The following is a 13,243-nucleotide window of genomic DNA, read 5'->3' as shown; positions in this document are numbered from 1 at the left end:
CCTAGGTGCACAACTACTGCACCATCCAAACATCAGAACTGTTTGCCCCAAAAACCAAGAAATGTCATATTCCCACGCGTGAATGCTGAGTGACACCTTGAGTGCTGACAGGCATTTTGGTGCAGATGACTCCACTCCTTCCTGTGTGCCTGGCCAGCTCTTGGAAGGTTCCAGAAGGCTTCAGAGGGTAGAGGTACAGTCACAGGATGCACTCACCCTTGTCAGGTTCTTAGTTACCACTGCAAGGGCTGGTCCTCCGAATGCATATGCACAAATCCTGAGACCGGGCATGCGCTTCAGAGCCTCCACTTGTAAGTCTCAGGCCTCCCGCTGACTGAGGGGCACCAGCCTATGATTGCACTTCATGCTCTATGCAGCTCGAGGGCATTGATGGCTGGCATAAGCCATGTCCTTCTGGGTGTTCTTCTTCCTTGATGGAGTAATGGGAGCCTGGGCGTGGGCAATGGCAGCTTCCTCTCTTCCTAACTTGCCTATCACACATGTAGTTAGTTGAGTGGTCCTGATTCTAAGGATACTATTTGTCTGGAAGGAGTATTATGAAATGTAAAATAACATGCCATAGGCTGCTAGCACAGTTACAAAACTTCAAGGGCACTTAATATTTTTTCAAATACTCTTCATGGGGGTACATTATTCTGTATAATACCCCAAAACAGTGTGAATTCTTCTCTTGAAGCAATTAAATGGTCCCTTAATTTAAAGACATTGTTGCACTGTGAATAAAGGCTGTTATTTAATTATGGAAGGCAGAGCAGGTGTGGAGAAGGAGGGCCTGAGATCTGTAGCAGTCTCTGCAGAGCTTCGCGTCAGTCAGTCGGTGTCCTCACCACGCCACTTACTAATTAAAATCTGTGTTGTTCAATCACACCTATGGGCGTTGAAATCAAATGGTAATGGTGCTGTGCTTACACTTGCATAACTACACTGTCATTACCAGATCCGAAGGACCTTGCCAGCTTAATGCTAATCTGTGCTTTCATTCAGCTGAAGATATAAGATGTCCTCTCCCCTTGTCCCTCACTCCTCTCCCATTACACAGACACACGTGTCCCTCCCTGCACATTAACCCTTCAGTAGTCAAAGATTCGCATGATGGGAAGCGCGGGGAGGACTGTGTATACGGCTGGGTGAGACTAGACGAGGAGGCTGCAAGGCGTCGCTGCCCTTGATACTTCGGGTGGTTCTGGTCGGTAGTTTCTCAGTAGCAGCCTGTTCTGCTTTCCAGAGGTGAATGCAATGTACTTATTTCCATGGGTGTATGGCACTCTCTTAGCAGCACAGACTGGTACATTCAGCACAGCTCTTGAGCTCTGGGCCTCTAGAGCTCCTCAACATCTGTCAGTTGTATGCTAAAAGCCACGTGCAGTAAAGGGACCTTGGCGGGAGCTTTCTCAGTAGCATGTTGTAGGGGTTCCTTTCATGTAATCATGCCATTCCCCCATTAAGACGGGATGTGGAGCAGTGAGAAGTACCCATGACTGACAAACTGTGTTATTGATGAGTTTGAGTCATTTTATTGTGGCCACTGCCTCCACAGCGTCTGAAAATGTCTTATTGTTTTACTGCACACGCATGTAGAGAGCCGGACTGGTCACTGTAGGTGGAGGGAAAACCCTGGCAGGCTGGCAGGCATAGATGATTCAGGACTTGGGCCGAGGGGTCCATCCAACCGAAGCAAAGTATGTATGTGTCACTGAAAACATACATAATTTATACTGTGCAATTGACAGAACTATTAGGGTATTTCACGTTTCCCCTCATGCCTGCCTGTAAAACGTATACCTTTTAGCCAATGAATTCAGAACACTGTGCTGTGGAATTAATCGTTTGAATCCATTTTATTATGAGTTTATTGGCGAGAGAAGCCCCAGGTCCTCCGAGAGGTTCAGGCTCACTTTGTTCATTGCGGCCACATGTTCCCACATGTTCAAGTGCTGAGTTAGGTCTTACTTCAGCCCCGGCTTGAAACAGCACCTTCCCGCGGTTCTGTGCTACGGATGGGTAGCCTGTAGATTGGAAAAGCACAGAGAGGACTTTGCTTGGGACCCTGTGCTCCCAGAGTCTCCTTTCAACAGATGCCTCCGGGGCAGCCACCCCACTGCCGAGCCCGACACATCTGTCGCTTTGTGGCTTCTCTGAAACAACGAGCCACGTTTCCAGCCGGCTTGTGAACTGGATAGAAAGATAAAGCTGCGTGAAACATCAAAACGTAAAGCAGCGCCCAGTTCCCTGTTCAAAGGAGCACATCTCGCTATGTTCTTCCCACTGCAGCCTGCGTGTTGGGTCTGAGAATGCCCCCACATGATAGCCTTGAGCGCATCCCGTGGCCCTTTGATGCAGGAAGCACACGGTGATGGGAGCCCTGTATTGTGTCTGAGAGGCCATGCCCCTGACATAATTAAAACATATCAAAACTGGACTGAACAGAGCATGGTTTGTTGTTTAACATTTCCTGAAAATAATCTTTTATCCGAGCCACGTAATTCCATTTGCAGGTGTGCAAACATCCCCTGAGTGTTGCATATATGCCTGCTGTAGAGACTGGTATGTGGGCTGTTGTAAAAATATTACTTTTTCACAGTTTGAAAGCGGGGTTGGATTGAAGAGAGCCATTTATGGGATGGTCTAAACCACTCCCGCTGAGATGACTGTATTCCTTGGCTGGTGACGCGCCGTTCAGGCTTGATGTGAATTCTTTCATATGTCCATGCAGTATAAACTGGTGACATGTCATTGGAGTGTTCCCGATGGAATGTGGATGAACTGAGGCACAGGGAGGGCCAGTAAAGTGCACAAGATCACACAGTGCACATGTGATGCCTAGGGTCCTGTATGCATACGTCAAACCACAAATGACACCTACATTACGAGCCCACCCTGACCCCCTCTCTGCAACTGTAGTGCGCTGTTCATTTCTTTTTAAGCCAAGGTATGTCTCATGCTGACTTTTCCCCTGAACTGACGCTGGTGCATTGCCTTCCTGTTCTTGTTGATTTTGCCCCAGGGGTATTGTGTGTTCTTTTGCGCTCCATCCATGATACCTCCTTGCCAGTATCAAAAGAGCCACGTTGGCATTTGAAGATAGGGATGCATAAGGCCTTTTATGGGAACCAACATCTGTTAGGTGTTTTCTAAGCAGTGTCCACTCTTTACAGGGACCCCCAAAAAATATCTTAGTTTGGTGATTGCCCATAAGAGCGACAGATTAAAAGAAAGAAGGACCTCTGTGCAGCTTACTCCTGAACTTAGTAAAGGGCAGTACAGCTGATGGATGTAAGAAGTCCCATGCACCTCTGAGTTACAGCTAATGCTTGATACGTACCTAAGCCTCAGTCATACAGCGTGATAGCATATAACTGATCTCTGCACGATTCACACACGTGTGTGCCGTCAGTGCCAGGAGGAGCATAGAGAGAACCGTCTCTGGCGGCTCATTTCATGCCCTGACTGGCAATAAAGTAAAAACTAGGCTGAGGAAGAGATCGGCCTGAACCCAAACCATTCAAAAGTGAAGACTCTGCATCCCGGCTGTAGAGACTACACCTGCCCCGATGTGCAAGATGCCTGGCCTGTGGATGGCTGCGGGGGGAGAGATTGGGCCAGCTACAAAACAGGGAGAGTTGCGCAATGGTTGGAGTTTTTTATTACAGCGAGCCTCTGTGAAAACACAACACCTTTTCTTCCTCAGTTCACGTAGCTTTTCTGAAGGGGGTACCAAAACTACTAGCTCCTTCCGCCCCCTCAGGATCCATGAGGCCTGTTATTTGAAGCTTCAAGGTTCCACCAGGGAGTAAAACACTTATAAATAAGGGCCTATCAAGGCTGTGCAGCAAAGATGTTCTCTGGGCGTTGGGACCCCATCCATCCTGCCCAACATTCACCCATGTTCAACATTGATCTAGCTCTAAATCCCCCTGAGTGATGACACAGTAGACAGGGCAGGATAACTCCAGCGCTGGTGTCTCGTGGCCAGACCACAATCATTGGGCCAACCTACCGGGTGGGTGAACAGCCTGATAGAATGTGTTTATCATGTTTGTTATGGCTTGATTAGGTTGAAACACCAACGCAAAAAACAGAATTAGGATCCATCTTCTGGACATAGTAAAATGGGCCCTTGTAGCACAGCTCCTCTGAAGCATGAGCTGCATAGTTACTGTATCATAATACATTTCCCTGGGAGGCTGTTCTTGACTTTTAGGCGTATGCCTCTTTGTTTTTCTGAAAGGGGTCCATAATAAATGAACTAGTATCATCATCCCGGGCTCTAGCCCCACCAGGGTGCTTCAGAAGGACGATTTAATAGTGATTTTACCACATGATTCTCTGAATAAATCTCATGATGTGACTCTATATTCTATCACAGACACGTTTCCACAGTAGACCAAACCAATGGACCAAAGCAGGTCTAAATAAGTGAGTGACGTGTACTGTCTCTTATACAACAAAGTGAAAACAATTCATTTTATTTTTTTCCAGTACTAAAATAGGGGATCTACGAAAACCCACACGTAGATATGTCCTAATCCACTAATTGATTCCCACATAGATATATATATATATATATATATCATGTGATCAAGGCCGCTTGGACGGCCGAAATGCGTAATGGCAGGCAAGGAGGAATACAAATATTCCATTTCATCTAATGAGGTCTACGTTCGTTCTTTTTCCTGGAGAAACTTGTGAGCGAAGAGTGGTCATTATTTATATATATATATATATATATATATATATATATATATATATATATATATATATATATATATATATATATATATATATATATATATATATGATAAGAAATGCCACTCCTTAGAGGTCAGTTTTCTTAAAGTCTCTCATCACATCCTGGAGTGGCACTCAAAATCATCCAGAAAGATTCTGAAAAGACATCAATATTTCTCTCTTAAATTGTCTTGTGTACATAAGACCATCTGGGGATAGTGTAGCTTTTTGCAAAATTGCAGACACCAGTCAATAACACGTATCAATATGCTGATGATTAGAGCACTGCAGCGCAAAATGACATAGAAAGGTATGAGAAGACAACTAAAAGTGATAGTCAGTACTGCATTTGTACAATTCTTGGTCAATAAATCAAATGTGAGTCAATCAAACTTCAGAACTCCCCATCAACAACGCAGGATTGCAATGCGAGACAAAAACATGAGAAGTTGCACAGTAAGAGAAACGTAGCGCGTCCTGCCATCAAGGGAAGGACGATAGCCCAGAGCCATCTTCAGAAGCCCAGGAATGTGCAGCAGGCAATGCTGACTTTACCCAAGGCTTGGTGTCTCTGTGCAAAATTGCTAGAATAAGCCACTAGTGAGGTGGCGTTATCCATTTCTCTCCATTGCTTGCAGCCTTTGTGTTGCTGTTACTTCCCCTCACACAACGCAGGCCTTCACGCCTCCTTCAGCGAGCAAAGGAGGGAACCACTGGCCGGGTGGAGGAGGTGTTTCATCTGAGCTTTCCAACTATCTGAAAAGAGCCAAGAGGTGAACCCAAAGCGCCTTAAAGTGCTCTCTGCTCTCCCTTTATATAGGGAAAACCCCCGCACTCAAAAACAATGAAAAGTGACCAATTTGTACAAAGCTGTTTAGATGGGAACATAGTATGCTTAAAACACTTAAGTGACCACCCTTGAGCCCCACTGAGTAAAGGTCTTTTAAAAGGTCAAGGACAAAGGGCATCTCTGAGTATTTTTCTGTCTCCCCCAATCTCTCTGTCCCTCTTCCCACTCTACATTTCCATATTTTCGTTTTCGATCTCCCCCTTTCCCTCTATGTCTTTGTATACCCTCATCCTGTCTCTATGTCCGTCCCTCTATCTGTCTCACTCTCTCTCCCTGTCTCTCACCTTTCATTTTATTTCTTTTTCTATTCCTTCTTTCTCTCTGTCTCCTTCTCTCTCCATCTCCATCGTTCTCTTTCTTTTTGCCTTTCTTTCTCTATAATTTTCTATATCCCCTCACTGACTCTTTTTTTCTCTGTCTTGTCATTTCTTTTTCCATCTCCCTCTTTCCCTCGCTGTTTCTCTCTTTTCTACTCCCCTTGCCTGTTCGTCTCTTGCTCACTGTCTCGACTCATCCTGTGGTTTTCCTCAAACAACAAATGAGTGGTATATAAATGCCAGGTCGTCCTATTGAAGGACTCTCTACTTTTGATGGCTTGCCTAGCTTATCTAGTTATTAAATACCTTCTCCTTGAAGACTCCAAATACAAGCTCCCTTCAGAAAGCAATGTTACTTTTCTTCACTTGACTAAAATACCAAAAATAATTTTAGTAAAGTTGATAAAAAATTCCATCACAGATTTAGGTGTTTCGGTGGAGATAATAAGATTTGTGTATATAGTGTCTTCCCTCGAGTTACCTGAACAGTTCTTATGTAGCAAATAGGTTCTCATTAGAACAGAAAACAGCAAGGGTTTGGGAACATAGATCAGTCCACAGCTTTGGTTAAAAAAAGGCACAGGGATGCAAATATTCTTGGAGTGCCCTGGAAGCCACAAGGATAACCTAAGGAGACAGGAAAGGGAAAAAAGACTCGACAAGTTTTACTGTACCTTTAAAATTAAGTTAAGCTCAATCACACCTTTAAAAACGGGAGCAAGGTAAGTATTAATTATGCCCTCTATTATTATTATTATTATTATTATATATTCTGATTTCAGCAAGGTTGGTATTTACATAGCAAGAGATGCAGTGTACTATATATTTTTTTTGCTTGTAATGCCATTGTCCACATGCGTTGGGAGGAATTAGCTAATCTGGTTTCCAATCCTGTAAAGATATGAATCATTACAGATTACTAAGTGTGATCCTGAAAATTGAGTGCAAGTCCTATCCGGCCTCACACGATCATTATTAAAACTTAAAAACCAAGTGATGGTCAAATCAATATCTGACATAATGCAGTATCTCTACAGCCACTGTAAATATTAAAGTTTGCCTGCTCTTCACCAGTCACAATATAAAGACGTTCATACCACGAAATCAGTTGTTTAGACTCATAGAGATAGGGACCGGTATTAGAATCCTCGACTACACTGTGCGTGCTTCTTTGCCAATAAGAAAGAATGGTGCATAACTTCAGAAAAAGGTACGTTGTTTGGTTAACATTAAGGATATTTTTTTTGTTTTAGAGAATGGAACATTAAATGTTAAGTCTTATTGAGATATAATTGACATGTGTAAGTACTTGTAACTGTGGTGAGGCTCCCTGTGATTCACTTGCATTCAAGATAGATAAGGCATGCACTCTGTTTAGATCATATCCCGACCAAAGTCAGCTAGCTTTTTCATCCTGCCATTGTTGCACAGCTTTTTACTCTACAATAGCAGAGAGGTGCCATGCGGACAAAACCACACTATATGAAAATGTGACAAAAACAAACAAGAATGTGAAGACAAAGTCAAATAATGCGCCCAAATCAATAATGAGACCCGAACATGATCAGGTGGACATAAAAACTGATAGTATAACTGCAACGCCCAATCCTATCAAACCTAGTTTTATTTAAGTATACGCCATCTCAATTCATACACATCCAGGGTCCAATCCACGACTTTAGGAGACATCCATTTCCCCCAAATTGTTTTTTTCCATCACAAAAAGGTAACTGTTTTAATTGACTATCCATTTTGTTGGTTTGTTTCTTAACCATATTTAATGTTGTGTTTCAGGAGTGATACGTGAAAGTTATCTGAAAGGTCATGATCAACTAGTTCCCGTCACCCTGTTGGCCATTGCTGTCATTCTTGCTTTTGTCATGGGGGCTGTCTTCTCGGGAATCATTGTTTACTGCATCTGCGACCATCGCAGACGAGATCCAGATGTGGTCCAGCGGAAGGAGAAGGATTTGAATCATTCACGCAGGGGCTCCATGGCCAGTGTCACCAAGCTAAGTGGGCTCTTTGGGGATGGTCACTCCAAAGAGCCCCGTCCTGAGACCATCCTCACGCCTCTGATGCACAATGGGAAACTTGCCACCCCAGGCAGCACAGTCCGAATGCTGATCAAGGCCGACCAGCACCATCTAGACTTGGCAGCTCTGCCAACTCCAGAGTCCACCCCAACCTTACAGCAAAAGAAGAAACCTGGCCGTGGCAGCAGAGAGTGGGAAAGAAACCAAAATCTCATCAATGCATGCACAAAAGACATCCCTTCCATGGCATCGCCAGTGATACCAACTGATTTGCCTCTTCGGGCATCTCCTAGCCATATTCCAAGTGTTGTGGTCCTTCCAATTCCACAACAAGGTTATCAACATGAGTATGTGGATCAGCCTAGGATGAGTGATGTGGCTCAAATGGCAATGGAAGATCAGAATGCCACCCTTGAGTACAAAACAATAAAAGAGCACCTAAGTAGTAAAAGCCCAAATCATGGGGTAAATCTGGTGGAGAACCTGGACAGTATGCCACCAAAGGTACCCCAGAGGGAAGCTTCTCTGGGGCCACCTGCTTCTTCATTGTCCCAGAATGGCATGGGCAAAAGGATGGACATGCACTCAGCTGCATATAGCTCGGACTACAAGAGGAGCTACCCCACGAACTCGCTTACGCGAAACCATCAGGCTTCAACGCTCAAAAGAAACAATACTAACTCCTCCAATTCTTCTCACCTCTCCAGGCATCAGAGCTTTGGCAGAGGAGACAACCCTCCACCTGCTCCACAGAGGGTGGACTCAATACATTTCAGTGCTGCCCAGCCTCAATCGCAGGCTGTGACTGTTTCTAGGCAGCCAAGTATCAGCAGTGCATACAATTCGCTGCCCAGGTCTGGGCTGAAACGTACACCTTCCTTAAAGCCAGATGTTCCACCCAAGCCTACATTTGTACCCCTTTCAACATCCATCAACGATGCTTGTACATAATCGCCGTCAAAATGGGGAATGCTTCAGATAAGCAGAGTTTACTCGACAAGACAGTGTTCTGCAGCTGCATCACCAGATTCCGATGGACAGGCTGGCTGCTGTTACACTGAGGATGCTGGGAAAAGTGGAATATTTTGTAACAAGGCTTTGCCATGCCCAGTCGACCTTTGCAACTGCAGGGCACTAGGGACTAAGGCAGCAGTCCTCACTCAAACAGAGAAACTTGAAAACATTGCAACCATGAGCCAAAAGCACAAAGTTGAATGTTGAATGTTAAATTGTCACCTTCTGACTGCAGGGTGCAATTCTAGACTGGGGGAGTTCTCTGAAGGAGAGAAGACGAGAGCAGACAGAAAGACTTTCAAATGGACAAGATATTTCATTGATAAAGCTAACTGGGGCTTGATGGCCGAAATTTACTATGTGCAGATACTGTGAAATGCCCATCAGTGTTACAGCCACTCGGTTATAGCAGATAAATGCCATGTTGGGCGTGACTAGGTCAGATCTCTGCTTTCCTACTTCTTTAACATGTGACAGTTAACAAAAGTAACTCATATTATTTATTTGGTATTTTCCTAAGGAAATTGCTCTACTGTAAATCACCTTAGGCGCAGCTCTTTGGAAAATGCCTTGAAACGTATAGCTATTTAACATGATACCCGTTAACTGGAGTAATTGATCTTTTTTTCCAATAAATTAAGTGAGTAAATTAAGTTGAAGCTGGAATTCTGAACTTTGTGTTTGGAGTCTCTGATAACCCAAACGTTCTCCCCCTCACCCTACCACCACTCTTCACCGTACTTCAGACGGACCTCTTTCTCTAAAGGGGAATATTTATTTAAAGTTGTCATTACATTTTCCTACTGAGCCTCATATGCAGAGTAGGGAAAATCAAGGCAAAAGAATCCCTCGGGTTCTAGAAGGAAAGGGTGACTTCTTGAATTAACTTTTGCACCTACATGCTTCATCGCTGTCAACATGGCTTTGTCAGTATCATGAATACTTTCTGTGACGGCACCAGTTTGTAATGTGCCATCCCATTTCACTTTGCATGTGAGACGGCAGACAACACCCACCGATGGTGTGTGCTCATTAGTATGCCAGTGGTTACCGTGCATAGAAATGTTGGTCTTACCACAAGGGTTCTTCGTGTGGGCTACATCTGTGAATAGCCTGTTTTCTTCCACATGTAAATTTTGTGCCTTACACCTTCGGTTGTGTTTACTTGTGAGTTGTAGTTCGTATTTTTTCCAATAAATCAAATATTTATTGTCCCACTTCTCCTAATCTAAAAAAGGAGGAACTGGAATTTAGGGATTTCAAGAGGGATTGGGTGGTTATCATCATGGATCTAAGTTATTCAGGATTCAGGCAATAAGCCACGCCCTCTGGTCCAGTCATTCTTTTGATTTGTGCCAATTTTGTTCTCTGGCTGTGCCAGTGGCGGGGAGCACCACTGTTGTAGGCAGTCCATCTCACGCCTTTTCATATCATTTCAGTATGGTGATATCCACATCTGCCAACATAATGACCCATGTACTGTTGTCATGTCTTGTGGTCCTGCTGGGAATGGAACATTGTCCATGACTGGAGCACTGAACTGCACAGTCCGCGCTTTTAAGCTGTTGCACACTGTGCGTTTACAGTTCTGTGAAATATGACAGTAGATAGTGTGAGGCAGGCGGGTTCCTGCTGTAACTATACACTTCAACAACACAATTTAAAACCAGGAGGACACACAAAAAACCTCCTGGGCAATCTGATTGTTCCCTATTATCATTCATTTCTAGCTTCAGCTGTGTGTGTGTGTGTCCATTTTCAAGTTTCAATTATCGCTCCTGCCCACAGAGAACATTTTATTTTTTAATCAAATGCAGTAACTGTGTCAGAATTCTGTAGAAAATTGAGTTTTTATCTAAGTAATAAACTGTTTGGTTTCTTTTTTAAAGATTTTTTTATACCTAATTTGTTTTACCAAGTTTTTTTTAAAAAGATGATTGAAAACACACATATGAAGTCAGCTAATGTATAGATGGTCTGTAGATGTTTCGGATGGTTTAGACCAAAGTGTGTAACAAGGGTGCCTGCATGTCCTTTTTATTGCTGCTTTAAATTGTGCTACCATGTCATGTGAGAACCATCTCCATTGGGTCATCAGAGGCGGGCTTTTCCCTCAGCTGTGTTCTCCATGGCGGACATTCTGGCTAACACACGATGGTCAGTGAATTCTCAATATTTTCGTTCCAAAGCTGTACTTTTTTTAAATTCTTCCTGCCGGCTATGGAATGGGAATAGTGAATGATGGGTTAGGGAATAAACTCCCAAACAGACTCCCTTGAGTACAAAACGTGGCATACTGTTTACTGCTAACACACTATCCAGCCGCTTTGTATTGTCACTGTAACAGTTCTGTACAGAAATCAAACTCGTAGGATGTAGAGTTCATCGGTCACTAGATTGATGGTATGAAGCCCATTTTGTACTCGTGCGGGTCTCTCCCGCTCTCATTTCGCTGTGGGGTCCGTCCATAAACCTGAGTGTGCCTTTGGTTTCCACCCTTGCTATACACTTGTAGATACAACAGATCCAGGCTCATAATTGTGTAATAATGTAAGATATCGTGATGTCACCAACTTTTTCTCCGTCTTCACGTCCCTAACATCTGATTCACAAATAATGTATGTTGTAAAAAAATAAGCAAGAAAAGGAAAAAAAAACTCTTTATTACATACGGTAATAAAACAGAAAACAGACTGTTCTACCTTCTGTGTGGCGTGTTCTTCTTTCTCCTTGATGTGCTCCGGTGTCTGATGTATGATTTTTCTTCCCGCCTCCTTCGCCTCCCTTGCAAGATCTCAATTAACAAGTGCGGCGTGCTTGCTGAAAGTAGGTTACAGGCACAGTGAAAACTGATGGATTAATATTCTTCCAGCGTGGCGTTATCACAAGGCATTTCAGTAATTAAAAATTGAATCACACATCTGCAGTCCTCTGTTCCTGCCCTGCATTTTCCCTTTGTTGGCTTGCACATCTTCAGACATGTATGGAATGCTCGCTAGCTTCAAGGTAGATCAAGGCAAGCATTTGAGCAGGCAGGGCATGCAGGAAACAGATCATTGAAGAGAGCTGCAACTCTAGCTTTTGTCTTTTATGTGCGGGTGAGGGGGGTGTCGTGTTTCATGCATAATTGTCATACATCTTTTGGATGCTGAGCAATTGGATTACAGTTTTTAAAAATGTTTTTAACTGTATGCATGTGCCAGTTATAGCAAGAACTGCAGAATTCATTAGTCTAGTGAGTTTCAAACGTGGTGAACAGGTGCCACTGACATCCAGAAGTGACAACTAAGTTTAGGCAAGTTTGTGGAGTAGTTTTCTTGGCACATGTTGGTTTAGAGTTATTGTGTGCACTTGAATTGTTGAGCCGAATGAAACAGGCGTGAGGTGTATGAGGTATAGGGGTTTGAGTCTTATTGTCTGCTTCGATGTTTGATTGTTTATGAATGTTGTGAAGTGTGCATTTGTTCTGTGAATAATCAGACTTGCGCCAGAGTGTTCGAAAATGATAGCCCTATTGATGAACTCGTTAATGATCTTGGCCCTCATCATTAAAGAAAGAAATCCTCTTATATAGGACCAGACACCAACAAAGTGCTGTGCGACAATATCATGTCATAGCCCGCCACCAAGGGCTGTACCCCTCATTATGTGCCTTCTTGTTGAGGGTCTGTAATGTGAGAAATCGCTCATAATGGACCAGTCTAGTCCATCAGTGAAAGGGCGGTATATTAATAGAACATTCCTCCTTTTTTCTAATTAAAATAGTTTCAGGCAGAGTAGTATTATCTGAATTAAGGGCATAGGGCATACACCTATTGCCCCCAACAGTTCCATTAGCTACAGTGTAGCACCCAACGGGGGTTTTATTTTGTGTTATGCATCACAAACCCATAAGAATCCATAAGAACTTTAGTTTAAATGCATGCATTATGCTTAGCTGAATGAATTACCATAATTAGTTATCCCATCCACTCCCCACGCACTGCAATCTGAAATAACCTTTTATTTAAAGTGATTCCTTTCACTGGAATTATTTGGGAGATTCCCTTTTAATATTCAGAGCTCAAGAGCATATTTTGCTGAGAGCTGTACATCCATCGCATACTCTGGGGCACTCCGGGCTGGGTTCTCAGACACTGCAGACAACAAATAAGCTATGGCCCAAAGACTCATTAGCATCTTTACAGCTGCTTACAGGAAGTTAAGGCCTAGAATTATAGAGTGGACAAGAGAAGCATTGTGAATGTGGCTCCAACCTCTTGCACTCATTCTCTGAA

General features: G+C 43.5%; 1 protein-coding gene across 5 annotated transcripts in view; it reads left to right on the top strand.

Annotated features, from left to right (window-relative positions):
• The window catches only part of SEMA6A (semaphorin 6A), a 184,981-nt gene extending 173,313 nt beyond the window's left edge, over positions 1-11,668 (top strand). For 4 of the 5 annotated variants that reach the window (XM_085632648.1, XM_085632649.1, XM_085632646.1 and 1 more), the window contains one exon: positions 7,711-11,668. In XM_085632648.1, the coding sequence (XP_085488774.1) occupies positions 7,711-8,903 (1,193 nt within the window). In that variant the 3' untranslated portion in view covers positions 8,904-11,668. The remainder of the gene's footprint in view (positions 1-7,710) is intronic. The other variant, XM_085632650.1, reaches the window with a different exon arrangement.
• The last annotated feature ends 1,575 nt before the right edge of the window (positions 11,669-13,243 follow it).

This window comes from Triturus cristatus, chromosome 2_1, assembly GCF_964204655.1.
Source record: "Triturus cristatus chromosome 2_1, aTriCri1.1, whole genome shotgun sequence".
Lineage (NCBI taxonomy): Eukaryota > Metazoa > Chordata > Amphibia > Caudata > Salamandridae > Triturus > Triturus cristatus.
Note: the sequence above shows the minus strand (reverse complement) of the source record. Positions and strands in the feature narration are given on the sequence as shown.